The sequence below is a fragment of the Ixodes scapularis genome, unplaced genomic scaffold (genome assembly GCF_016920785.2).
Source record: "Ixodes scapularis isolate PalLabHiFi unplaced genomic scaffold, ASM1692078v2 PGA_scaffold3__209_contigs__length_174095766, whole genome shotgun sequence".
NCBI lineage: Eukaryota > Metazoa > Arthropoda > Arachnida > Ixodida > Ixodidae > Ixodes > Ixodes scapularis.
Window position 1 is genome coordinate 87,190,284 of NW_024609868.1, and position 26,376 is coordinate 87,216,659.

Here is a 26,376-nt window from a genome sequence, read left to right on the forward strand (position 1 = left end):
TTTGATATTCAATTTTTTTCTTGTGCCTGTTGAGGTAGTCAGCGCAGAACACTCGCCTTAAGCTGTACGATTCAGCCATCAAAACGCGAAGAGCACTATGCGTGTGCAATACTCACAGAAGATGCTCCCAAAGCGTCCGCCGGATGGTCCACGAGAAAGGCAAGTGAAAGTGAACGCTATCTTTGGGGTCCATATCACTGCTATCACTTTCAAATATTCGGTACGCTTTTCTCCAGTGTTTGCGTTTTCTTCTCGGTCTACCGCAGCGGCGGCTCCAATGCTGTAAAGAGGCTACGGTTTTCGCCACGCCATATCATGTCACCGCCAGGCAAAAGGCTGAGATAAACATCTGAGCCGCCTTCCTATACGTGGTGTACACGTAGACCCAACACGCCGGCTATTGAAAACAGGCAAGCATGCGACGTGAGAGTGCCTCTCGATCGCTCCAGACCGCGCGCAATTTCTGCAACTGTTATGCAGAAACGCACAAAGAATTTTCGCTTTGAAACCACCATCCGCCTGTGTGCCGTGAATTTAATTTTTTTTACCACCCTCGAGCATTTTTACACTTTGTAAAATTAATGATTTCGTCATCTATGGGTACCCGTTCACGGTGCTGCGGCAGCCTCAATTTGGCCATATTTCTAGCTTTATAACTTCAAATACACAAGAATAATGCAACATGTTTTTGCAGATTCTGTTAGTACTTATCATTAGCCTTAATGGGAGAGTTTAAAAAATTGAAGATGGCCTCTTTTTTTAATTGAGTTTCAAAATAACTCGTAATTTTAAAAATGACCCAATTTAAGCGTTTATTGTAAATTTATTTCGCTGCCGAGGACAACCATATTTAGCACCAATATTGACAAGATACAGGAAAACACGCTGGCAAAGTTTAACATTTTTTGTATTAATAGATGCAGAAAACAAAATTAATAAAATGTAAGTATTTTTGCGGAATGTGCCATGTTTGCAATTTTCTTTTCTCTAGAAATTAGCAACGTCGATACTTAATGATAAATAATTTGACTTAGTCCTCTCTATACTTAGTTTTTTAGTAAATATTTCTGAACCTGTAGCCATGACACATTTTTTGGGAGAGGCACCCGAAATGCCAACTTCGTGCAATTGGCGGGAAGCGCTTAGCACTGAGTGTGGGCTTCTAATTTTTTCCTCAAAAACAAAAATTTTTTTTCCCAAAACAAGTTTCGGTTTTGTTCTGATGGGCATCAAGTCTACAAAATATATTTTTTTCGTAAAATTTAAAAATGGTCATCGGACATGGTCGGCCGAACTTATCTGATAACACCCAATTGCGAAGGTTACGGAATCCTCCTCCATAGCTGATCCCCAGAGTTACCATATTTTTCGGATCATTGGCAATTTATGCCACATGTTTCTTAACCAGCTTTCACGGCTTCGTATTTAGACTGGCAGGAGCTGCGAATAGGGATGCCGCAAACTTTTTTAAGAATCGAAGTTTTGATGATCGAATCAAGCGGTTCGAAAGATTTCGATTTTTCTAACTTTTTACATCGTAGAATTCGACGGAAGTCGAATTTTCGAACTTGTTGAGCTAAGAAGTTTGACGGTTTTCGATCCGTCAAACTTATTACACTAAGAAATTCAATTTTTTCCGAACTTTCAAACTTATTGCGCGGCAAAGTTCGATGCTTGTCGAACTTCCGAACTTGACTGACCAAAAAATTCGATGAATTTTGAACTTAATTATCAAGAAAATTCGAAAAGTTTTGAACCCTGAAAAGTCAGAATATCGACGAACTTCAAACTTTTAGGGTAAAAGTTCGACGCTCGTCGAACTTCGAAAGTCCGGCAGACGAGTTCATTTGAATTCAAGTAGTGAGGTACATTCATAGTTTTTTTTTTTTTTTTCACAAACTTTTGCACGGGGTACTGCGTTCCTTACGAAAGACAATGGCATTTGTTTCAATGTTCTGGCATGCTTAGTTTTAAAGAAATAAATTTCTGAAGGGGCGAGGAAGGACGACGGGTTTTTGATGATTATCGCTTGTGCCAGTTTTAAAGCGCGCTGTAGCCGAAGCTATTTGTGGTAGAGGTGTTATACTTTTTTAAGTATGATCTATGTATAGCCTAGGTAAGTGCCGTCTTAAGCTGTGATTATTGTTATTCAACGCGAGTTTTGAAGAAATGTCCGAACATGTATCTACATGCAATTATGCCCTAAACTTGTTATTTATTTTCATCTCAGTTGTTTGAGGTATCGCATTTAAATTAACACCACAGAGAAAACATATCATTGCCATTTGCAGAATACAAAATAATGTATTTATTGTTTTTTCAAGTTAAGGAATAAATTAACTTAGTGTTTAAGTTCAGCACGTCATTAAAAGAAAACTTTTTTTTTTTTTTTTTTCGCTTCACGATTCTGGGATGTGTTTCTTTTAGCCTGTACACGTTTTGGTAAAAGAAACTTGTTTCGAAGTTCTGAACCTCTGAATACGCAAGAATACAACACTTCCGGCGAATTCTTGATAGTTTTTTTTTTCTCCAACTTTTTATTTCCGCATTTATTCTTTTTTTTTTTTTTTCTTTACTATTGGCACAGGTATTTAGGTCGAAAAGACATCGCTTTGAACTTCCGAACCACTAAGCATGTGACGAGTAGTGCCTTCTGACAACGAGTTTCTAACAATGACCATCTACGCAATCTTTTATGCAGTGAAGAGCGACAGTAGCTATACATATGCATAAATAATTTCAGATTAAAATAAGCTTGACCATGCCCTCTTTCCCCGTATTGTTTTCTTTAACAGTCCGAAATATCTGGAGGAGGGAAGGGAACTGAAGCCCCCCCCCCCCCCCCCCCCCCCCCTTGCTACCCTCTCACCCCCCGTTTTTCCTCTTCCGATGCCACTTGTATGGTAGAACGCTCCTCGACCTCGAGTTGTGTCGGCTTTTTGCGAGGCGATTCTTCCGTCCCAGAAAATAAACCTTCAGGACAATTACAAACTTAACTTACTATATGCCAGGGTCACTTGGGCGGCGTTCGATCAGATTACTATCAGCGTGCAAGGGTTGGCGAGGTAGTTTGCCAGGTCGCTTCAAGGTTTCTCCGAGCCTCAACCTCCTGCTCGTCCCTGGCCGTTTCGAACTGGATGAGTCTCGTAAAACAGTGTGTTCGTGCGATCACTACTGCATGATGCAAATTAAAGACCCTCCCACCCCGGGCTGGCGGTCACAATTACTGATCCATGGTCACACGTCACTCTGCACTGGCAAATATTCCAGCACATCCGGGACACTCTTCGTCTCATTTAATTGTCTGACCAACTTCGCAGAATCTAGATATCACACCCTAACTTTTCTAAACTTGATTTTGTGAAAACCAGTAAGTTGTGAAAACGTTATTTGAAACAAACTGTGGAGGAACTTGAAAACCGGACTTCGAACTTTCAAAACTTGGGCTAAAAAAAAAATTCAAAATCTTCAATTTTTTATTTTATTTTATTTATTTTTTTAATTTAGCGTTAAAAGATATTCAAAACCTCGAAAAAAATTCAAAATCTTTGAATTGTTCGAACTTCATGTCTACAAAAATTCGAAGCGTTCGAAGTTGTTAAATTTTGTTTCCAAAGAATTTCGAAATCTTTAAATTTATCAAACCTGGAAAAAAAAAAAAATCGAAATATTTGAATTTGAAATTTTAGAAACCGTGAAAGCTTTGAACTTTTCTAATTCGAAACTGCACTGTGATCGAAAGTTGCGAATTTTTCGAATTCGAACCTCGGTCGGTACGAAAATATCAAAATTTTTCGAAATTGAACCTCAGTTCGCTTCGCAAATATCGAAACCTTTCGAAATCGAACTTGGGGTGGTTCGCGACATCCCTAGCTGCAAATATGACTTGCTCGAGAAAGCTGGCGAGCGAACCTGCCGCGACCAATTTCTGTACAGCCGCTAGGTGCTGTCGATTTTGCAGAAGTAAACAATAGTTTGCACACAGTATGTAGCCTGCAGAGCATAATCCCCACACATAGGGCAGTCTGCTTCTTTATTTGCATACCCACGCTGCATCTATTCTTACAAGTTCCCCTCTCTCTAATTTGTGTCAACAGTTCTTTCAAAAGTTCCGCAGATGTTCACACTCTCACTTTCTATTCAATATCAAACTCTTTTGCAGCAATGCAGTTTGACAATAGCACTGGGCCCGACTTCCGATAGTGAACGATTCTGAAAAACAATTCATTATAGAGTCTACATTTGTAGATGGTCGGTCCGACATAGAATATAAACTTTGAAATGTGTACAGTTTGCAGACTATAGATCGGCAAATATGGTGCTTAACCTCAGTTTCCACTGACAAGAAGGAAAGATGTGGGGACAAAAAAAAAATGAAAAGAAGCAAGCTAGAAAAAGTGGCTTTTCTAACATCTGGATGCAAACTACTTTTCTGCAAAATATTATAATTCTACGTAATTGGTTAACTATAAAAACACACATCGACAATCCCGATTTGGTCCTTCTTGAACAGCAAGGCCCTTTAAGCTGTAGCACCTTGCAGCAGCTCTCCTCGTTAAAGACGGGAGGCAGTAGAAAACCATATGAATACACTCGTGTGTATTCGCACGGTTTCCTACTGACATGTGGGTCCTCTTTAGGCACTTAAAAATATGAACACTAGCTGGATCAGGCTGACAAAAAAGGAAGAGTACAGAATATTTTGCGAATGAGCTGGGCACATGCTATGTGTGATGTCATCCAACGTCACAATATCATGTGACAATATCATGTGATGTCAGAGTCATGTGACGACATAATCTCGTGAATATCACGGCATCATGTGACGTCGCATAAACTTAGGGTGTCACATAAGGTCACGTGATGTCAGGGTGTCAAGTGGCACCTCGATGACAGGGTGTCATGTGGCACCTAAATGTCAAGGACATATAAGCCAATGGGCCTTCCTGGCTTATACAATTTATATATGGCGTTAAACTAAGTGCAACGCTGAAGCATGCCAGTTTCCTCATAGAACTTTGCTGGTAAAACACGTTCTGCGTTAAATATCTTGGCGAGCTCAACATCCCTTTATAGGGTCCCTGAAAAGAAAAGAAAAAATGTTTTTTTTAAACAATCTGGTTGCGACACAAGTGTTAAAAAAATAATTTTACGCAAAAAAACAAGATCTTTAGAGCAATATTGTTGGCGCGACACGGAATTTAGTCGGTAGTGACCTCCTTTCCACTTGTTTTCTCTCCTGGCATTTCAGGCGCGTGAAGGAGAGGTGGATCGGCTTGCCATTACGTTGAGATTGAAAGAGCGAAAGACCATCTACATACTTGAGGTTGAAAAGACCAAATGACAATTCCGTGACTCCATGATTTTTGCATGGAGAATTTCAAATAAACCTCTTGCCATCAATATTGCTTTAAAAATTTTTTTTCTTTTTTCGCGTAAAATTAATTTTTTTGACACGAGTGTCCCAACTAAACTGTTTAAAAAAAAGAAACATTTTTCTTTCTCTTAAGGGTTTTTTAAAGGGAGACTGACAGGGTATTTATGTTCGCCAAGATTTTTATTTTTACATGACACATTAGAGCCTAACTACCGAGAACATACCTTTCGGCTTGAAATTCGTTTTGTTTCCGCCTGAAAACCGCCGATCGAGAACTGGCCGGTTTGAGTCACACTCACTTTTTTCCCTGGTCACATGCTGTTTTATGGTTTAAACAGAACTACCAAAGAGAATCAAAGTCGTGGGCCATCAAGGGAATGCACTCTATACTAAAAATAGACAGAAAATATGATACCCATTTTTTGTGGCTTCTAAAAACTGCAAATACATTGATTGAAAAGAAGAAAAAAAAAGAAAAGAAGTTGCACAACCACATGATTTTCGGCAACGATCTCCTCCTCTTTATTTCTTCTTCCTCCCTAGTCCAGTTTCGGTTTCCAGCAGTTACATTTTTGTACTTCATAAAATATATGTGTGATGTTGTAGCAAAATATTGATTGCGTAGTCTTCTGACACAACGTTCAATCACCTGAAAAAATATTTTAAAAAATTTTTTTTTGTGGGGGAGGGGGGGGGGGGGGGGTGTCAATTTTTTTTTAAGGCAAATGTGCCTCCCCCCCCTCCCGCCTCCGCCCCGCCCTTCCCCCCCCCCCCCCCCCCCTGCCCACTTCCCGTCCCCCGGCGTCAAAGGAGCCTGTTCGGCAACGTAGCAACGTAGAAGTGAGAAGGACAGGGTGCACTTACATGTCCATGTGTCCCATGGCGTGGGCCACCTGGCGGTACACCTCCCCGAAGCGTGAGCGGTCCTTCAGCAGGGACGGCCGCTCCACGAAGGCGAACCCGTGCGGCCGCTTCAGGCTCTTGCACAGGGTGCCACTGGAACCGTGGGCAAGAAAGGGTAAGCGCCGAGGAGAAAGGGCCTCGCCTTTAAGAGCGCAGACTATTCAAGGATGCATCTATGGCCACTGACAGGAGGATAACGGCACGGAGGAGCTTCGGTTCTTCCGCCTCCTGCGCGAGATTCCTAGCTCCGACAACGCCGAAGCTTTGCTTTGACAATGCGGTCAAAGCACAGCGGAACACATGGAACAGATGCTGGGGGCCGGACGTTCGGAAGACACGGCCTGCAAATTTTACTCTGTCGGCGACTCTAATATATCGCACTTCCTCCCGAAGACAAAATGGTGGAAGAAAGCACGAGGGATGGATGCCCAGAACTTCCTTCGTCACTCTTCTCTGCTTTGTCCTTTCTTTAATGTTTTATAAACACGCTCGGTTTACCCTTCTCCCTGCAGGCGGGAGGTAGCACAGTTACGAGCCAGAACGGCGAAAACACGAGCGGACAAACCGACTGATGGGGCCGTCTGTTCGCTTTGGACGTTTGTACTTCTTGCACAAATTAGAGGAAGCATGTGAGGCGGTAATACATACTTTAAGGATGCATCGACTGCCGCACGAAGCATTTTTAATTCCAATGATGTTCAATAAAATTCAGCTTTTTTTTTTTTTTTTTTTCTTTGAAGAACAAGAGAGGACGGAATGCTGTTAGTTTTGGAAGTGCGTCCTGAATAGTCATTGCACGACCACCACGACGATACACTGAAGTATTTGTTGAGGTCACTTCGGCACAAACACCAAGCTGGCTGCTCTAACCTTACTAATATCCTTACCAATCCTTCGCAATTTTTTTTTTTTTTTTTTTTTAATTTAGGCATTTAGCCAGAACGAGCAATATTGCAAATTTAGGGTGTCTAGTAAATTATTATTTTGAAATTCCCGGCTTTTCCAGGTTTTCCCTGACCATTTCAGGTGAAATTTCCCGACCACTGTAGAGGCGGTTAAGTATATAAGACCCTTACAACACAAGGCATTGAGCATTCGGCACTGTGAGCATCATTTTGCACGGATTTAATCCAACCTGCATATTCCGAAATAGTCGGGTTTGTCCAGTTTTTGGCTCACGATGGCGTTTCGAGCTCATTTTCCCTGACTGAGCTCGCCTTTTGACAATATCCCAGATTTTTCCCGGTAATTAAAATTTCCCTGAGAATTCCCGGCTTTCTTGGTCACTAGACACCTTAAAACTACATTTTCCACGTGCTCAAATAAGGGGTTTGAAATTTACCAGCTTTAAACTGAGAAGTGTGTAAAGAAAACATAGCTGCTGAGCGAAACTCAACTTCAAATTAGCAATTAAAAAAAAAAAAAAATACAAGCAGCATTAACCCCTTAAAGGGACACTGACACCCCCCAAAATTTGTTTTAAATTTTTTGCCAGGCGCTTTATTATGGTGTCGGAGGACTACCCAATTAATATTTTGCAACAGAGTAGCGTATTTTTTTAATAAAGCCAAAAGACGCAACTGCTCGAAACCGAAACCCGACGGAGGTCGGAGAAGTGGAGAGAAGAGAGCGAGTGGCGGAAGTCACGTGGCTACACCCGACGTGTGTTTTTTTGTTGTTTTTTTCTCCTTCCCGGTAGCAGACGACATGCGGCGTACGGGAACTGTTCGCCGTGGGATTCTTTTGCAGTTATGTATGTTCCGCTCGTTGTTCTGTACTCCAAGATGAGTTGTTTTGTATATTGAGGAGTTGGAGATGAGTAGTGAGTGCCCGTGGTGAATTTTGATTGGCTCCGAAAAGAATACACCCAAGATGTTGCGTGAAGAGCTGGCTCACATGTCCTGCGTCCGAAACAGAAGTGGCATTGTGCGACAGAGTTTCCGAAAGATCAACGGGATCAGAACCAATGGCAGGCTGCAATTCCTGTAGACCATTTACAAGCACCTCGGAAAGCGGACGTTACCTGATTTATATGCTCCTTGCATCTTGTGGAAAGTGATTACATTGAGTTCGCAGGTGTCAAAAAGGAAATCCCATACCATTTAATTCAGCGACGTGTCGTCCACAACATTTGCTTCTTTTTTTTTTTTTTTTGTTTCTTCAGTGATAATTTTAACAAAAGAAAAGAAATGTAGACATCAAAAAACATATGGAAAAAAAAAAAAAAAAAAGTTCCACGGGGGATTGAACTTGATTTTTTCCCACTAAGCTACTGGGGCATATTGAAAGTACGGGATCTCTTTCCTTAGTAATAATTCAGCCGATAAACTGTAAGTTGGAAAGTTTGCTACCGATTTTCCTTTAGCAAAAGCACTCCCGGGTCGAAGTCGGGATGCACCCCGCATTGGCGAAATTCTCACCTTGTAAAGAAATCGTACGCGTGCATATTCAACTCGAAGTAGACACGTCGTGCTTGACGTTTGCGCGAGCGATGCAGTGATGTGATTGGCCTAAGCCGTTTTGGAGCACCTTTTGGAGCAGCCAAAAGGGTGTTTTGGAGCAGCAAAATTGGCCTTTGGAGCAGCCAGAACAGTGTTTTGGAGCAGCAAAAGTGGCTTTTGGAGCAGCCAAAACAGTGTTTCGGAGCAGCAAAAGTGGCTTTTGGAGCAGATATTCTTAGAAAAATAAACATATTTTCGTTTTAAGTGCTGGACGAACGAAGGACACCTCGCTCGCCGCAATAAACAAATTATGGTCAAGTTAGACCACCTGGGAGTCTTTCAACATGTAACTGAAATGCCAATGACATGACACATTTTGCAATGCTTTCGTTAAATTATATATATATATGTACCGCTATAGATAAAAAAGAAACAAACAGCACATATTAAAATTTATTTGAAAATGACCAGCTTATTAGTAAATATCACAGCATTAGGTCGACTACCATAGTTATATGATATAATAAATGGAAGCTGTCTCCAACTGATGATACACGTAACTACTGCAGTGCAATACGAAATTGTACACAAGACAAAGGTGCATTAAGACTAGTGGGTGCTTTTCTTTTTGCCTTCCGAAAGTTTCAACAACGCTGCTGCAAGCCTCACTTTGCCTGTGGCTAGTAATGAATTCCCACTTTCAATGTCTTTAAAGAGACATTGAGACATCCCACAAGTGAACAGTGCTGTGGGCGTTGCCGAGCAATTCCGAAAAACCGCTTGACACCATTTTACTGGTTCCCGACGTGCCAGATTTTCGTCAAAAGTAAGCAAACGTAAAACAATGGGTTGCAAGCGTCTCGGCTAGTGCTTCTGTCGTGCAGTCATGTTCGCATGCACATGAAGGCAACTTCGGCAGGCTTGCATTTGCACGTGCTTCGTCGCGCGAGCGGAGATGGCTGTTCGATCGAAACAGACACCATGCCACTCCGCTCCGTCGCCAACTGGTTCCCAAAATTGTATGCAAAGTGTAATTGTCCAGCATACGACAAAAAGCTGTCCAGCGGCACGTGCTTGCCAGGCCGGCAGGCGAGGCACAATCGAAACACACAGAAAAAAAGAACCTGAGCGAGTCAGGTCAAAACAAGACATCGCGAGTCAGGGTCAAAAAGTACTTGGAGCGCTTTGTACAATGACTGAGGCACTGAAGCGTCAACACACGCCCGCGTCAATCGTTGATTTTTTTTTTTTTTTTTTTTTTTAAGGCGCGATCGACGAGACACATTAACGACGAGAGCGTGAAACGAGAGGTGGCAGGAAAAACTATGCAGCCCGGATGGACGATTGATAGAGGGTAGTACTTTTTGTTGGGCAGCCGCTTGCGCTACCTAGCTCACACATGCTCAATTACGGTACTCAGTTTAGTTCCGGTTTCGAAAGACGACCAAAATTGGTCTTTTGGCGCAGGCTTGGCGCAGTTTACCCATATTTTGGCAAAATGTAGCAGAATGTAGCAGGGTTAGCCCCTTGGCGCAGTTTGGCGCAATTGGCGCAGCAATCACATCACTGGCGATGTCTTCAGCCACGAGAAGGGAGCGACGGCTCGGCGACGTCTTCGTGCAAATCAGCTTGGTGGTCGGGCGTGTCGTACGGGATGAAGACCAATTCTTTTGATCAGTCCCAAATTTCTCTTTTTAAGGCAGACAAAATTCTCCGGTACCGCGAACGACAGTTCTGAAATAGAGGTCTCACGCCCGTCGTCCGCTGCCATCGCGTCCCTGCGAGTCCCACGATCAAGGAGGTTAGAAGTACTAGGAGGGGGCACGTTGCAATATTGGTGAAGCCTAGTCATAAAAAGTTTAAACGATTTTGTGCCCAACGTGACCGCAGATCTCTCTGGCGATTGGTGCACGTGACATGTCACGTGTGAGATGGATGGTTGATTGTAGAAGAACTCCTTGCAGGCTTGCGCGCGCTGCGTCCGGTAGGTTTTATCAGGTTGAAGTCTAGACTGTGGTGTATTCTAGTACCCCCCCGCAAGACGAAGTCTAGCTACGGTCACGTGATGTGGTCACGTTGGCATGGTAAGTGAGGAGAGTAAGGAGGAAAATGAGAAAGAGGCGAGGCGTCAAGGGAGCATGGCTTGTGGAGGCTACGCGGCCGACGTCATGCCCTCTCCTACCCTTCTATTCTCCATGCCCACGATACGCGAAACGACGCACGCACAGAATGCTTCCGGTTGTCTGTGAAACTTTTTTTTCAATCAACGTATTTGCAGCTTTTTAGAAGCCACAAAAAATGGGTTTCATATTTTTTTCTATTTTTAATATTGAGTGTGTGCCTTCAGTGACCCACGACTTTGATTAAATTTGGTGGTCGCATCGATACCTTAGAAAACGGCCCGTGACCGCGGAAAAGAGAGTGAGCGAGACTCGAACCGGCCAGTTCTTGATCGGCGGTTTTTGGGCAGAAAGAAACCGAATTTCGAGCCGCAAATTCTGTTCTGGGTAGTTGAGCTCTCAAATGTCACGTACAACTAAAAACCTCGGCGAGCATAAATACCCTGTCAGTGTCCCTTTAAGGGAAGCTACGGAGCTTCTTGGAAAAAATGAGTTAGAAGTGAATTCTAGTGTATTTTTACCCCGTGAACCCGAATACCCAAACCATTTGCTGCGTAAGTATTGTTAAACGCGAGAAAAACACGAAAGACAGTCGCTGTCCATGACGTCATCGACGGCTCTTTTGGCTGCCCAAGGCTAGGGGGGCGGGGCTTCAGCCATATTTTGAAATTGCTCTTGTAACTCTCCGGCGCGTCGCATTGAAATATAATTTTGATATCTGTTATTCTAAAGGCCAAATGAACGCAATTCAAGCGTTTTTTCTCAAATGTAGAAGTGCCCCATCTTCCCTTTAAGTGCCACATTTTTTTTTTTCAGAAATACCCTAAAAGTGCCATTTTTTTTTTTTTTTTTTGAATTTTTATTTCTTTAGTATTGCACATAATTTGAAAAGTTTATTACAAAAACATCAGCGGAGGCGAAAAAAATATTTGCCAACTAATACAAGTGCTGCCATCTATGATCAGCGCCGCGAAACTACACGGACAAGCCTTGTTCGTCCGTGGAATTGAGGGCTACCGAAAAAACTACTGGACGAGCTGAGCTCGTCCATGGCATTTTTAGCCAATAAATGGCCGACCGTCCAAGGCACAAGCGGTTAAACTTCTGGGGCTAAATGATAACACGACTTCACCTTAGCTCGTGTGGTTAACTATGAGATAAAAACGACACCAATTGTGCAAGAGCAGCACAAACCTTCCATTGATGGATGCTCAGTTGCAGGTTTGTAACAAACCACCGAGGCAACGGCAATTGCCCAGATCCAACAGTATCCGAACCACAACGTATGCCCCTATCACAGTCAACCAAGACATGCGACTGGGACGAACATAGACTGGCACAAGCAGAACACCAGAACAAGTGACTGCTAGCTCAGGCTACAACCTAAGAGTAAATGCAGCTCAATTTTTTTGTAAAGTCTCCCTTTAAACATTAAGTGTGAGGAGGAAAGAATTAATGTCGATTTGACAAACTATCAAAATCAAGAATTTACTTTAGACACTATCTAAAAAAAACTTACAAAATTGTTTTAAGGGGAAACACTACCCAAAAAGCTAACTTTTTAACCGCTTGATTGATTTTAATGAAACTTGCAGGAGGCAATCATATTGCTCCCAGGACCAACTGTGCCAACTGTTAAAACTCTATGTTCATTTTGTTAGAAGCTATACAACTTCAAAGATGAAAGTGACTGTGTCTACTTAGGAAAACTATAGTTTTGTAATAAATGGGAATTCCGCACTTGTTATGTCTTTGATGGAATTAGGAATGCCTATAGCAGGGGGCTATGGAGTGATTTTACCACATTTCAGCTATTTTTGCAACAAGAACATTGTACGAACATGAGCGACACTTTCATCGCTTTCACTGGTCATTGAAAATTATAATTTTTCAGTGTCAACAAAGGTAAATATAGAAAAATTAAGCTCATAGCCCCCTTCCTCATAAAATTTCACATAAGAAGAACTCTATTAAAGGCATATTTGCCACTTGATATCAAAACGATAGTCTTCCTAAGATCAATATTTGGCAGAAAAACAAAATATGAGAAAACTCGATTCAAAGTTTTCAAAGTACCCCAGTTTATTTCTAGGGCCTAAAATTTCAAAAGCCCCCAGCAGCATATGTTGGACCTTCCTGGTCCAACATATCCGCTGTTCAGCAGAAAGAGCATCAAGCTTCCGCTTCTTCTTGGCCACTTTTGAGGACTGAAGTGCTTGTGCTTGTGCGCGGGACAGGCACGAGTTCCTCGCTTGCTCCGTGTGCTTGGTAGCGTACGAGCCACAAGCAATATTCAGCTTCTGAAGCACTCTTCCCACGCCCTGTGGACCATGATTAAAGTTCAGAACAGCAAGGGCTGCCGCTGTCTCCACAGTCTTCAAAGATGCGAACTCAGTTTTGGCGCACCTCTTCCACACCAGCGCGTTGAAAGACTCATTGGTGTTTTGTGTCTTCATTCTTGAGCACCTTGCGAGCAAGTCCGCATTTGCCAGCCTGTTGTAGACAGGCACAAGCTCAGCGGCAATAGCCTTGGAGAAGGCTGGGCGGTGCGCCTGCGGTTTTGTTGCTTTCCCCGCATCTAACAGGGCCTGGTGCCTGTTGTAGTGGCACCAGGAGTCCTCACCACGAGGGCAGGCGTTGTGCCGAGGCTCTGCATCCGTTGAGTACGAGTGGAGAAGGCTTGCAAAGATTCCCTTTTGCATCTTTTTAACGTCGGGAGCGTTGTCTTTGAGCGCAGCAGCATAATAAGCTGTTAACTTTTTGGTTACAACTTTTGTAACCTTGCCTTTGCCTCCCAGGCCTTTCTTCACTTTTTTTAGGTTTTCAATTCCAGAAAACATTCGCTTTGCCACATGATTTATGCAGTCTTCTTTTACTATCTCCTTGTCATACAGCTGGAGCTTGGAGACATGCATGAATGACTTGCTGTCACCATCACAAAGTACTGTAGTGTACTGCAGGTTATAGAGCTCTTTTGATCTGCTGAAGATAGCAGCAGCAGCAGCAACTTCCATAGCGTTCGACGAGCCATTAAAATTCTTTTGGCAGACGTCCTTGTGTCCCTCCAACCACTGCACATGCTCTGTTTCGCCTTCTTTCGGGCCTAAGTTGCAGCCATGGCAATAATTGCTGTGCACTGAAAAGTCGAGCACGAGGCCCGACTCCAGATCAATCGCGGCTTTAAGTCCGAAATGAGATGTGTGGCCTCGTTTGTGCCAGGTGCCGTCGTAACTCACGGACGTGCCTGCCAGGTCACTGCTGTTTCGGACTCCGTTTTTGTTCCTTATCGTCTCGGCGGCCTCTTTCATGGACTCGCGCGCAGCATCCATAGCGGCGACATGCAGCTTGTCCGCGATACACTGATATGTCTTCAGATGCATCGGTGCCGGGGAATCCATGGCCCCGAAAAAGTTCGTTAACTTTGTGAAATTGATGCCGCAGTTCCTGCTTGCAACGGCGAGACGAACAGGCAACTCCGGCTGCCGGGTTGACGCGACGACCGGCGAATGCCCGGCCTTGACGATATCGCCGCACACACTGCATGAGACTGCAAAGTGAAGACTGGCGCCGGTACCAGTTTCCCTGAGCGCAAGCGACTGTCCTTTGCACGTAGGGCACGAAAGAGCGGCTATCAAAGTATGTAGGGTTGTCATTTTGATGAAGCGGTATCCGCTCGGCGTCGTTTGCCGTTCCTCGCCGGCGTCGTTCGACACACTTGCGCATGGGTCCTCTTTGTTCAAAAGCACTGCCTTCCGTTCGAAGGCAGTAAGAGTATCATCCTCCATCGGAAGGGGTTGGGTGTCTGCCGTTGACGCCGCGTCGCACAGAGGTGAGACATCCGTTTTCGCTGGTCCGGCAGGCGAACATGGAGATGAAGGCGTCAGCCCGACTGGCCGCCCGTTACTGTGCCGGCCTCTTGGCTTAGAAAAGCGACGCCGCGTTCCGAATGACTGCAAAGTCTTCCTTTTCATTGATGGCATTTTCTGGGTAAAAAAATACACATCCGAAATGGCAGGGATATTCGAAGCGGCCGGGCAATCGGAAAGTCACAACACCGGACAAGATGGCGACGCGGAATGCGGCGAGAAAGACATGTGTGGGCCTTTCCGCCAACCGCAGCTCGAGTTTCGTTTTTCCAGCCAATGAGGCATCTCCATTTCTCAAATGTCATGTTTTCTTCTTTTGTTGCTGCACGTGCTTTGGCGCACCCTCGACAGAAGAGAGTCTGAGCATTTGAAAGAGCAAAAAATGATGTTTCCAACGAGGGTACGTGCACGGCACTAGGCCTATTCCACGCCTAACGTGCGCGCTTTGAAAATGGCGTTTGCGGGCCGTTTTTTCGCTACCGAAGCGGAGTGCGTCCACCACCGACGCTCAATAAAACATGTTTTTCTCGCGTTCTAGGGCACAGATCATTATAATATTTTGTAAATAGATTCTTTATTAACCAAGGAATCGAAAACAAACAAAATCTGAAAACCCGTTTTTTGGATAAAAATCGCCGTTTTTGCACCGTGTCCCGCCTTAATTCTTTTTTTTTTTTTCCAAACATAGTATGCAGGAGATTTGTTAAAGGAGCGGTGCAACGATATTCAATTGGAATGTTTTTCTCTCTACATGAGCTTACTGGCACACCTGGAACCCGAGGATACTCACACGGAATGCCATTGGCCAAGAAACCCCTTTGTTGCGGTGTAATTTTAAGGACAAAAACAATCATTTTCATTCAATCTCTCCTTTGCAAAATTTGATGACGTAACTCGGGGATCGCAGTACACCCAAGTGACGATATTTGAATGCGGTTCATAGATTGGACTTGAGCATTGCGTGGGCACTCGACTTGGGCTCGTGACAATTGCTAGCTCGAGAAGCATTCGGGTTGTGACCCGTGTCCAATCGCTGCAACGACGACAACAGCCGAGCCATAACAATGTCTGGAACTCGGCGCGTGTCCTGCGCTTTGCCAACCCCAGCGCGTGGCTATGATCAACACTGGCGGCACATAATCGGCTCCAGATCACGTGGCCGCTTGTTCTGGCTGCGAGTTGAGGGGGTGAACGCTGCTCGTTTTTTTTAAATTTTTTTCTGGGACTTCTATTGCGTGGGGTGAAAAACAAACGAGTGTTTCACAGGTCATTAACGTTAGGGATCCGTTTTAAGCGTCATTTGCGCAAAGTACAAACATTTTTGCATCGCTCCTTTGATGTAAACAAAATTTTTAAAAAGGGATTTCAACCTGCTAGCTAAACGCCGTCTTCACTAGGTGTCTCTTGAGTTTGGCAGACATTACCTGAGGGAATAATCATGATTGGCTAATCAACTAAAATCTGTTCATTAACTTTCAATTATTGCTTTTAGGGTCATGTTGAAACTGCAAAAATGATGGTAATTACTGTTAGAGGCCAGATTAATTAAAATAATTTAGAATATTTTATAAGCCTTTGAGATATAATTAACGGCCGCACTTCCTCCAACTCCCGTCAGACGAACCACACCTATTTAAAACCCACTCCTCCGACGCCACAACTGACGCCATCTTGTTAATTATAAATAGGTAATAGAAATCATCATTACATACATTTTATAATATATCTTTAAGAAGGAAAAATAAACAAAAAAATTTGCTAGTCTGATTTTAATGCAGTTTTACAGTACAAGGTCACGTGACAACATTTTTGTCGCGAAATCAGTTTAATTGCAACCTAATTAAAAGCAGCCTAGCAAAAGTTATGGGCTATGAAAATAGTATTAATACATATAAATACATCTTTATTGTCTGTATCACATGACATTATTGCAGGCGTGGCTGGCGTGGCGCTAGCGCATGCGTACACATGTTCCGCGCCTCTCCTAGCTACTCGGCTACTCCTTGAATTGCGCATTGCACGCTTCTCCAGCTCGAGCACTCGTCCTGTGAGAAAAACGTCTCGTAGCTGATCTTGTGCCCATAGTAGTTACACTGCCAGTGAGCAGAACATAGCACGACAGTCTACGCTCCCTTCATGAGCGTGACCGACGGTAGCGAGGGCCAAGTGTACCCACGCGCTTAGATGGGTGTTTGCAGCAGCAAAGACCTTAAACATGACCCGAATCATTGATTGTCGAACCTAACCCAGCTGCAGGAAAATTAAATGAGAGACGGCCACATGACCGTCTCTCATCACTTACGGCGTTGGAGGAGCGATTTGCACACAGCCCTACCTCGTCCGACGGTAGTCGGAGGAAGCGCTCCTATAATTAATAACACTTGCATGTTTTTTAGCCAGATTTAAAAATTGCGCGCAAAAAGCGTGCAGTGACTTTTGCTCACAATGACAATAGTCACTCTTCCAAGCGTCATTATGGTTTTCTCTAAGAGTCACTGTGGTCCCTTCACTCGAGTCTAATCCCAGTTGGGCTGCTGCCACGGGCCTCACGACATTTGAAAGTCCGTGTAACGAGGGTTTTATCAATATTGAGAATCTAGGGCCTTCAAGAGCTTCTAAAGTTTCAAGAACAATTTCCAAGGGCTTAAAAACTGCAATCCTACATTCGATAGTTCGCAAAGACTGTGCAGGAACATTGCCCCGCAGCCTCACAAAACCATTTGCTATGTGATCGAGTGATCTATCCCCAACTACATCGGGCTGCAAAAACTCAACGGTTCCCACCAGAAGTCGTTGACCAGTTCCCAGGTCTCCTGGAGTAGCAGCTGCGGCCGAGGGAACACCGGCGGGGTTGAAGACGGGGGGCTGGAAACCGCCACCACGACCTGCCGAGGCACCCCGGGCGATGCTGCAGCGGCAGAAGTCCCAGGCGGTGGGACAGGAGTCCTAGGCGGCGGGATGGCCACCCGGGGGGGAAGTGGCCGCCTCTGCAGTTCCCGTAATGCGGTGGGCACTGCTCCACTCGTGGCAGGACTGCTGCGGCACAAATATTGGGGGAGGAAAAGGGGCTAACTGTAGTATAAGTACAGTCATGTCAAAAGAAATATGAACAGAGTGGTGACCAAGCAATCTCTAGCCTGCCTCAGAGCGGCAGATGTAGGCATTATTTAAGTAAAGCGAGACTATTTTGTACTCATAGCGATAAATTTTATCTCTTCGATTCCTGCCCACTAGCACTGCTTCTAGCTGTGCTCTATACACCTTAAAAACGCTCTTAGGAAACCTGCTTAGTGCAATGCTCCACCTATGTTTTGCAGTTTTGCATTCACAGTTTTCCTTTCTCTCTTGAAAGTTTCCACTTTATTTTATTTTTGCGTTATCTTCCACCTTGAAGAAGAGCTGGAAAGTGCCTGCAATTCAATCGTTTCTGCTCAAAATTCACGGAAAACCAAGAAAGAACAGAATGTTGAACGTCCCTCAATGCGATTTTGCAAACTATGACAACTGTTCTCCCCACTTTCAGAGGAAATCCACAAGAGTCCTTCTCAGCCATCGCCAAAAATAGCTCTGTTCAGCTATTTTGCAGATCAGTCACCTCCATTCCTTTGGCTCGGTGCTGGTGTTGCGAAAAAAGGAAGCTCTCCACAAAACTTGCCTCAAAGCGAGGTCCTCTTGGATCCTGTCCGATCACCAAGATGTTGTCGTCATCACTAAAATGCCGCATTATTCGAGACCTTTCTCAAATAAATACTTTTCAGATAATGCTGTACCATGCGGTACTTACAATATATTGTTCAAATGTTGACACTCGCTAAATCTTACGTCCGAGTCCCGTCATGTACACAGGTAAACACATTATTTGTGCGTGGGAAATATGCGTGCCTTTCAGGTATCTGTTAATGTAAATCATTTTCAACGGCTAAGTGCTTTGTCAATTAACATGGCTGAACATGCGGCGCCGTCAAAACTTACCATAAAAAAAAAGACCAAAACATTTGTTGCAAAAGTTCTGTTGCGCGCATACCCAAAAAAATCAAAACCAAAATTTCCTAGTTTGTTTTTTGCTTCAAATGTGGTACCTGCTTCTCAATGTCATCAGGAAAATACGTACACCATGAAAGTCAAAAGACGGAGGGAAAAAGCAAGAATTTAGTCGCCAGCAGTGTCTGAAATTGTGCCTATGCAGGCTCCACCTACCAAAATCAACAGTCCACTCGGTTATGGTTAGCAGGGACACCGGTGAGAGACTAGCCTCACACCTAGCGAGTGTGCTCAATAAAAGTTTTCTCGTCCCTGGGGCCGAGTGTCTGTTGAATAGGTGTATACTGGCCAGCTGCGAGAATGACGTCGCTCGCTCCTCCGCAGGAACTTGTGATACCACGGCAACGGATCGTTCAACCACAGGAACTGCGTACCGCATTTACTCGCATAATGAACTCACCCCCCACAACGGGTACTAATATTTGGACTTTTTTTTTCCCTTGCATAATGAACACACTTTTAATTTTTGGCTCTGTGAGTCTCGAATTGCGTCTTAGCTAGCCACGAAGTCAATTTCTTTTTTTTGCCGTCAAGCAGTCAGATCAAGTCAAGCCAAGCCAAACCGCTCTCATAATGGCTGAATGTGCGTAGTTGCGGAAGTGATCAACCGTGAAACCGAGCAGCGTGCACACCCGACGAAGCTTGGGTCAAGGAACTGCCCAGCCCCAGATATCCTTTACCTATCGGATGCATTGATGTCAACAAACATGTGATCGTCTGTGGTTGGCTTTCGGACAGTGAAATTGTGAAAGTGGTTAGGCCTAAGAACGATCGCGTTGCTCTGCATGCTGAGCAAACTTTTTAGGGTGCTTTTTCTTCGGCAAAAGGCATGCCGAAAGCACCCCAAAAAGGTTAACGCTTACCTAAGCCTTGGGGCCCCTCTTCCCCCGTAAACCAGGCGGGATGCAAAAAGTGCCTTGCAAAAACAGCATGGCTGACTTTAACGAAACCGTTGTAAGGTCTACGAAACGAACGCCGAAAGCCTTTCGACAAACTAATTGCCACCGCACCTTGTGTTTTCTTTGGTGTTTGTCAAATGTTTGGCTACAGAGCGACATAAAGCAGAACAGGTGTCTTTGCATCCAAAAACGACGTAGGTGACGTCCTCGAGCAGAAATCGAGGGACCACCTTGACCACCTTTGAAGACACAGTAATTGTACCGGTCAGAGACCATAACTGTGGGTACATGCTCGCCGCAATTGTTTCTCATAGGACAAAACGTGTGTGTGTCAGAATGCAAGCACTGCCCACTCTTCATTTGTAGGCGACCCCGCAGAATCCGTCGCAGAACTCTTCGTCTCAGACCGAAGGGTCTGGCCCTCTGTGGTCGATTGGAAAGCTAATATGCGTCCTGGGGCCCTAATCTGGACACTTGGCAAAAAAGTTGGCGAGAAATTCTGCGGCTCTGATTGGCCGGCGCCAAGGTCAAGTGCAGCGTTGGCCAATCATGCCCAACAGATTTCTCGCAAAGTGTCCAAGATCAGCAAGAAACGACTGACTATCTCTCCTACGAATAATGCAATGACTTTACATACTTATTGTTCGTGGGACGAAAGTTCATTACAGCAATAAAACGCCCTACAGCTTAAATCCTTCAGAAAGTCAGTGTGGTGTTTATCAACATTATCCGGTCCTTTTCTTTTTTTTTGCAAGCGCATTGTAAATGTTTATTGTGAACTGCCAAACATTTAGCTTGTCACGATAGAATTAAACCGATACCGAAGCATGATAAGAAAAGACTTCTTATTTTGTGTCAGCACAGCAAACTTCCACCAGCTCGGCTGCACACCCTGCTGTTGTTAAATGTTTTCCTCCATGAATAGTTCAAAGGAAGGAACGACTACGGCAATGGCAATCAGCTTATCGAACAATGTTTCATTGAAAAATAGTTTCATCAACAGCTCAGATTATCTTTTTTCTGTAATAAGCTGCATCAAACTGTCGCCACGAAGCAGCGTGTATGGGTGGGCCAGGTGGGTTAACATTTTTGTGATGAGCCACCAAAGACTCGTTGCAAAGCGGCGTAAACGGGACAGTCGGATGGGTTTACACACAATGCAATGTCACTACACCGTGCAATTCGCATGACGTGCGTCGATGAAACATTTTTGTCGACAAAAGGAACAAAATTTCTCCGAGCCGATGTCCACCTAACCCTAATATTCACCAAGTCCCCCCAAAAAAAAATACAATGTGAAAGACTTTCAGTGAGAAAAATATTATTTGCTTTCTTTCCAGCAATTTTTTTTTTTTCTAAAAAGGAAAAAAATGTTTATTATTAGGCTGCTACCTGTATCTTTAGATACAAGTAACGTTGGTAGCGTAATCGGCGTAATGTTCCGAATCTTTCGCATTTTATCACCACCGCTAGCATCACATTCTTGCAGAGTTCCAGCTTTCCGCGATGTGTAGTTCATTTTTTCCGGGCCAAAAAACCGTTTTATTAAAATTTTGTTGCTTGTATGTACGTTAAAACAGTATTGATGCTAGTACGCCTCAATTGGTGACTTGTCTCTTAGCTGTAGACGAGAAAATCTGCCAATTCAGTACCGCTATATAACCTGGGGCCATATTGCCAAAACCGGCCAATCATTGGGCTCTATGAATTTGTTTTAAAGAGCCATTCATAAGTGTGCACTATGTAGACTTGGGACAGTGTAGTCATATACATTGCCAACAAATGGCAAGGATTGTTCTGATTGCTGTGTTTGTTTGAGCTTGTTCCTTTCTGTGTCATCTTTCACGCTCGATCGGTGCCTGTTTGGAGAAGATGGCAGCGTTCAGTGTACGGTGAGGCCTTTCTGAGAAATTATAGATTTCCTCTTCGACAGCGATCATGGCAAAACTTCTGGTGAAAATAGTGAGTTTTCGTAGCCTTCTTTTGACGACAGGAACAATTCCGACGGCAGTTCTGAGTCTGAATCACAACAAGAGTGCACTGGTTGTGCGACACCTAAGCGACCGAGGATGGAGTGCTTCAAGATCTTTCATACGAGGGGGAATCTGTGAGGGCCTAGGAGAGGTCGGCATTTTAGGTCGCCCTCCCTCACCCTCACAGCCACACTCACCTAAGCCCCTCACTTACCCTCACAGCTACACTCACCTTCAACCCCTCACTCATCCTCACAGTCACACTCACCTTCAGCCCTTCACTCACCCTCACTGAACCTCACGCACTCACGCCCCTCACTCACTCATGGCCCTCACGCCACTCACCGCCCTCATAGCCCTCACGCCACTCACCGCCCTTGCGGCCCTCACATCCCCTCACGCACTCATAACTCTCGCGCCACTCAGGCCAGCTTCAGATGGGGCAATTTCGCCCAGAAACTTTACGTCGCAACACCAGCAACACAAACCACCCGCGATCACACGCAGCAACCATTTGCTGCAATTTGCCATCATCATAAAATTTTATTTTTCTTGCACTATTTAGACACAATTCCGCATTATAAATGTGTTTCTATGCATTTAAATCCCGTTAAGAATACTAATGCACCTTTCCTGAAACAGTTTATTTAAAAAAAAAAAAACGATTGATTTCAAACCAGAACCAAGTCTTTCGGTGTCATCATCATCGGCACAAGGTATCACGTGAAAATTTTGCGTCCCTGATTGGATGCAGCCGCTTCAAACGTATTCGAATTGCTCCGAGTTGCTTGCTTATTTCGAGCCGGACCCGATCTCAGCAATTCGTGTCGATCTAGGGAAAGCTAGAGAACAACCCGCCGTTAACACCAAAATTGCTGAGAAAGATGCTCGACCTGAAGGGGGCCTCACGCACTCACCGCCCTCACGCACTCAGGGCCCTCACACACCTCATGCACTCACCGCCCTCACGCCTCTCATGTCACTGCCCTCACCACCCTCACACCACTCACGCCCCTCACGGCCATCACGGCCCTCACCGCCCTCACGGCCCTCACGGCCCTCACTCACCCTCACACTCATGAATTTTCCTGGTTCAGAAACTCACTCACCCTCACCTCACCTGTGAAGATGAGGGTGAGTGAGGGCCCTCATGAGTGAGGTTTGCCGAGGTATGGGGCCTAGTGATTTATAGACTTGAGAGAACCACTTAAGCATGTAAGTAAACATGTTTTCTGTACTGACGTTTACTGTAAAAGATTATACAGGCAAAACAGTCACGCTAGTGTGACCGTTTTAGGCGAAAAACATGCGGTACGAACGACCCGGCAGCGCGCGACGTGCACCAAGCAATAGTGATTACACGAACGCGTGCCGGTTCGAAACTCGTCTAGATCGAAACGGGCAGAAAGCTAGCCCACACGGCCGCCGAAACCCCTCCGCGTTTCATTTTCTCGATCGACCCCTGTACATCAAATTCAAACTTTTTTTTGGCAGGTCTGACGAGCGGCGATTTGCATGCACTAAAACAAGAGCCTAGCGCAGCACTGCGAAAGACAAGTTCACCAAACGCTCTGTTTGTGTGCGTGTATGCGCGCGCGTTTGGGGTGGGGTGGGGGGTGCAAAAAGCTTGTTAGGGGTTGATCATGATGTAGAAAACCCGAGACTGTGGTAAAAGCAGGGAAACGGGTCGTTGAGACGCTCTTTTCCCGTCTTTCTTCTTCGACACTGTTTCCCTGCTTTTACCAGTCTCGGGTTTTCTACATCATGATCAACGTCCACCAGCTCGCCTGCGCACTCAGTTTTTTCGCCGGGGGTCTCAAGGGGACGACCACAGAACAAGTGTCCCTAAACCGTCAACCCCAAACTCCAGTGCCAACCCAAACGGTTTCCACGCGGGGAGGTGGCAGGGCATTCAACGCGTCGCCACGAGACGCCTCTAGAAAACGGAACTGCGTCCGGCGAACTTTTCCGAAAGATACTCTCGCAACGCTGCGTCGGCTTTACCTGCGAGCGGTGTCCGCGACGGTAGACGCTGTTGTAATCCCACGACCACGACAGGACAACCGTGCATCCATGCTTGAGGTGCGGTGGACAAGAACGCGAATGCTAATCAAACACGTGAAAAACGCACGCGGTCAGCGCGACATCCGTTTGTTTCGTGTGCGCCGCAGCGGGATTGGCGAGATGTGCAATCAAGTGACCAAATGCAGCCAATCGGGTCCGCGCTTACTTTTTCTTTTGTCTATTTTCAGTTTATTTTTTTTAGGCGCGCAGGGTTGGCGGGGCGCGCTTGCGCGTGCTTTTGCTTTTTAGGTTTTTTTGGGGGGAGTTTGTTTTTTTTTCCTTTTTTTGCGTGTATGTTTTCTTTAGCAGTGGGTCCAATCGAGTTCGCGTAAGGCCCTCAGAACTTGAACCCCTCGTTGCCCTCGTCGTGTTTGTCCTCCTTGGTTTCCCTGTCTCAGGATTGAAACATGAACCAGCCCTCCTGCGCATTCCTTTTCCACCGTTTTTTTTTTTCTTATTATTATTTGGAGGCAGTTAATTTGATTTTTCGATGTGACGTGACCGGGCTAAAGGCTGAGCTGAGAACGGCTGTCGGTTCAGGGTTGAATGTCGTGCGAGTGTGAAATCTACATACGACGTGGGCGAAATTGATTGTACGCATTTTAAACTCTTCGCATAAATCGGCTTTTTAACTTATCACGTTGGGATTTACACGGAGGATCTCGAAGCTGGTGCATTCATTAATTGCGAGTATGAATACATAAAACCTCCAGAGTTAAAATAAAAAAAAAAATAAAAGCTGGTTTTGCCTATAGGTTGTATTCGTGAAGCGGTGCATGCTGGGACCAGCGCCATCTTGCCGTCCTCGGGAGCAGACAGTCGCACAGTCGCGTACGGACAACCGCATCCTACCTTTTCAAACAAAAAAGATCCTTGTTTTAGACAGATCCAGACTGTCTGGTTTTGGCGACAATGTCGCACGCTGTTGAGAAATTTCGCCAGTGCAGCGCGACCGCTAGCCTGGAGTCTTTACTAGGTGCACCACGCAGTAGCGATGCACGACTGCACACCGGTACGATGTTTGGGTCCTGCAGCACGAGCTTTCCACGTGCTCCGATCTAAGACGCGCTAGGCCACCATCATCTCCTTCGCGCTATCACTATCACTGGCTACTACACGCTCCTGAAACAGACCGTTTCGCCGTTTCAAACGAAATTAAGCGAAGATACGCGTCCGCAAAAACATGAAAAGTTAGGCTCACCTTCGAGACGATGATCACGCTGTCCGCGTTCGCTGCTTTCATTGCCGGCTCCTGGACCCATCCGCTCGTAAGGTAATTATGGGCGTCTAATGATTTGTACGCTTTTAGCTGCTTGCGCGTCACGAAACTTGTCTTGAGGATCAGGTAGTTGTGTATGTCGCCCATTTCTACCTGCGGCCATAGGTTGCTGTTCCGGACTAGGTCCATCGGCGGCAGCGCGAACGGATCCGCGCCGCACATTTTAACCTTTTCCTCGTAACGTGTGCGTTCCCGTCCGCTTAAACTTAGGCCGTATAAACCCAGCGGTGGACAACCACTTGAAGAAGACATCTTCACGTTAGCGGGCGAGCAAACACCATAAATACGTCGCACTGCAACGGTGCGTGCGTAACGCGTCCGTCACCTGTCGCTGGGCGCTACGGGAGTGCGCGCGCGGCTGTCTGCTCTCGAGGACGGCAAGATGGCGCTGGTCCCAGCATGCACCGCTTCACGAATACAACCTATAGCAAAATGATCGCTAAGCCTTCTATCTCAAAATTACCAGAAAATCGTGGGCTATTCTGGCGTTTACTGCGATTGAAAAATGCGTGAAATGAAAAGAAAATAGAATTGGCTCACCTATTCTTCACTTCATTTGGCTCAAATGAGCGCCACAGTAACAGATCATACTTCTTTAGTGTGCATGCATGCAAAGTATAGGGAAAACATCGTTTTTGATTTTTCTTGATTTACTCGGGTGAGCCAATCTTTCCACTTTTTAGCAAAAGCTTCCACCAACTTCGGGCACCTCTGCAGTAAATCCAAGCATGATGTTAAGAAACCGATTTATGCGGTGAGGTTAAAGTGCATTCAATTCATTTCGCCCACGCTGTACAGTACATCGAGCGGCAAAGTTGACACATTTGATATATTTATTCGTTGTGTTATGTATCTGATGTAAGATTAGCCAGAAAAATCGTCACCTGCACGTGACGAGCTCAAATTTTCATGAAGGGTGTCGGTGGATTTCAGATTGTAATCGAAATTACAAGGCATAGTCAGCATTGCTCCGTTCCTGTAAAAAAAATTGCCTTGACATTTTTTTAATGACGGACTCCGACAAATGTTTGATTTTCCCGGGTGGCGGCTTGTGCCACCTACCCACCGCGTTTAATATCAGTTGTTAATATGCAGTAGTGCCATTAACACTTCTTGTCTGTGTGACCCCTAGCTGGAGATCATCAAGAAAGGGAACACTCTTTCCTGAACTTTCTGCTCGGTTATCTTCCTACACCCAACTTCTGGCTGTCCTTGAACCCCAGTGTTGCCGAGTATTGTGTGCATGTTCGCCACGTATAGCGAACACTACCTATAGCCCTGGCAACGGCGGGGGAGAGCAAGCGACGGAGAAGAACGTAACGCCTGGAAAAGAAGAGACTGGGTGCGGTCGAGACCAAAAAAGACGCTTCTCAGCCGATTGTAACCTAACAGTTAAATAAATATATCCTGCAT

General features: G+C 45.1%; 1 protein-coding gene across 2 annotated transcripts in view; it reads right to left on the reverse strand.

Annotated features, from left to right (window-relative positions):
* The window catches only part of LOC8027966, a 100,535-nt gene that overhangs the window by 24,173 nt on the left and 49,986 nt on the right, over window positions 1-26,376 (reverse strand). Inside the window, exons 14-15 of one of the 2 annotated variants that reach the window (XM_029987616.3) lie at window positions 17,492-17,740; window positions 6,242-6,373 (exon numbers count right to left, since the gene is read on the reverse strand). In XM_029987616.3, coding sequence (XP_029843476.3) covers window positions 6,242-6,373; window positions 17,492-17,740 — 381 coding nt within the window. Of the gene's footprint in view, window positions 1-6,241; window positions 6,374-17,491; window positions 17,744-26,376 lie in introns of both variants that reach the window. The other variant, XM_029987615.3, reaches the window with a different exon arrangement.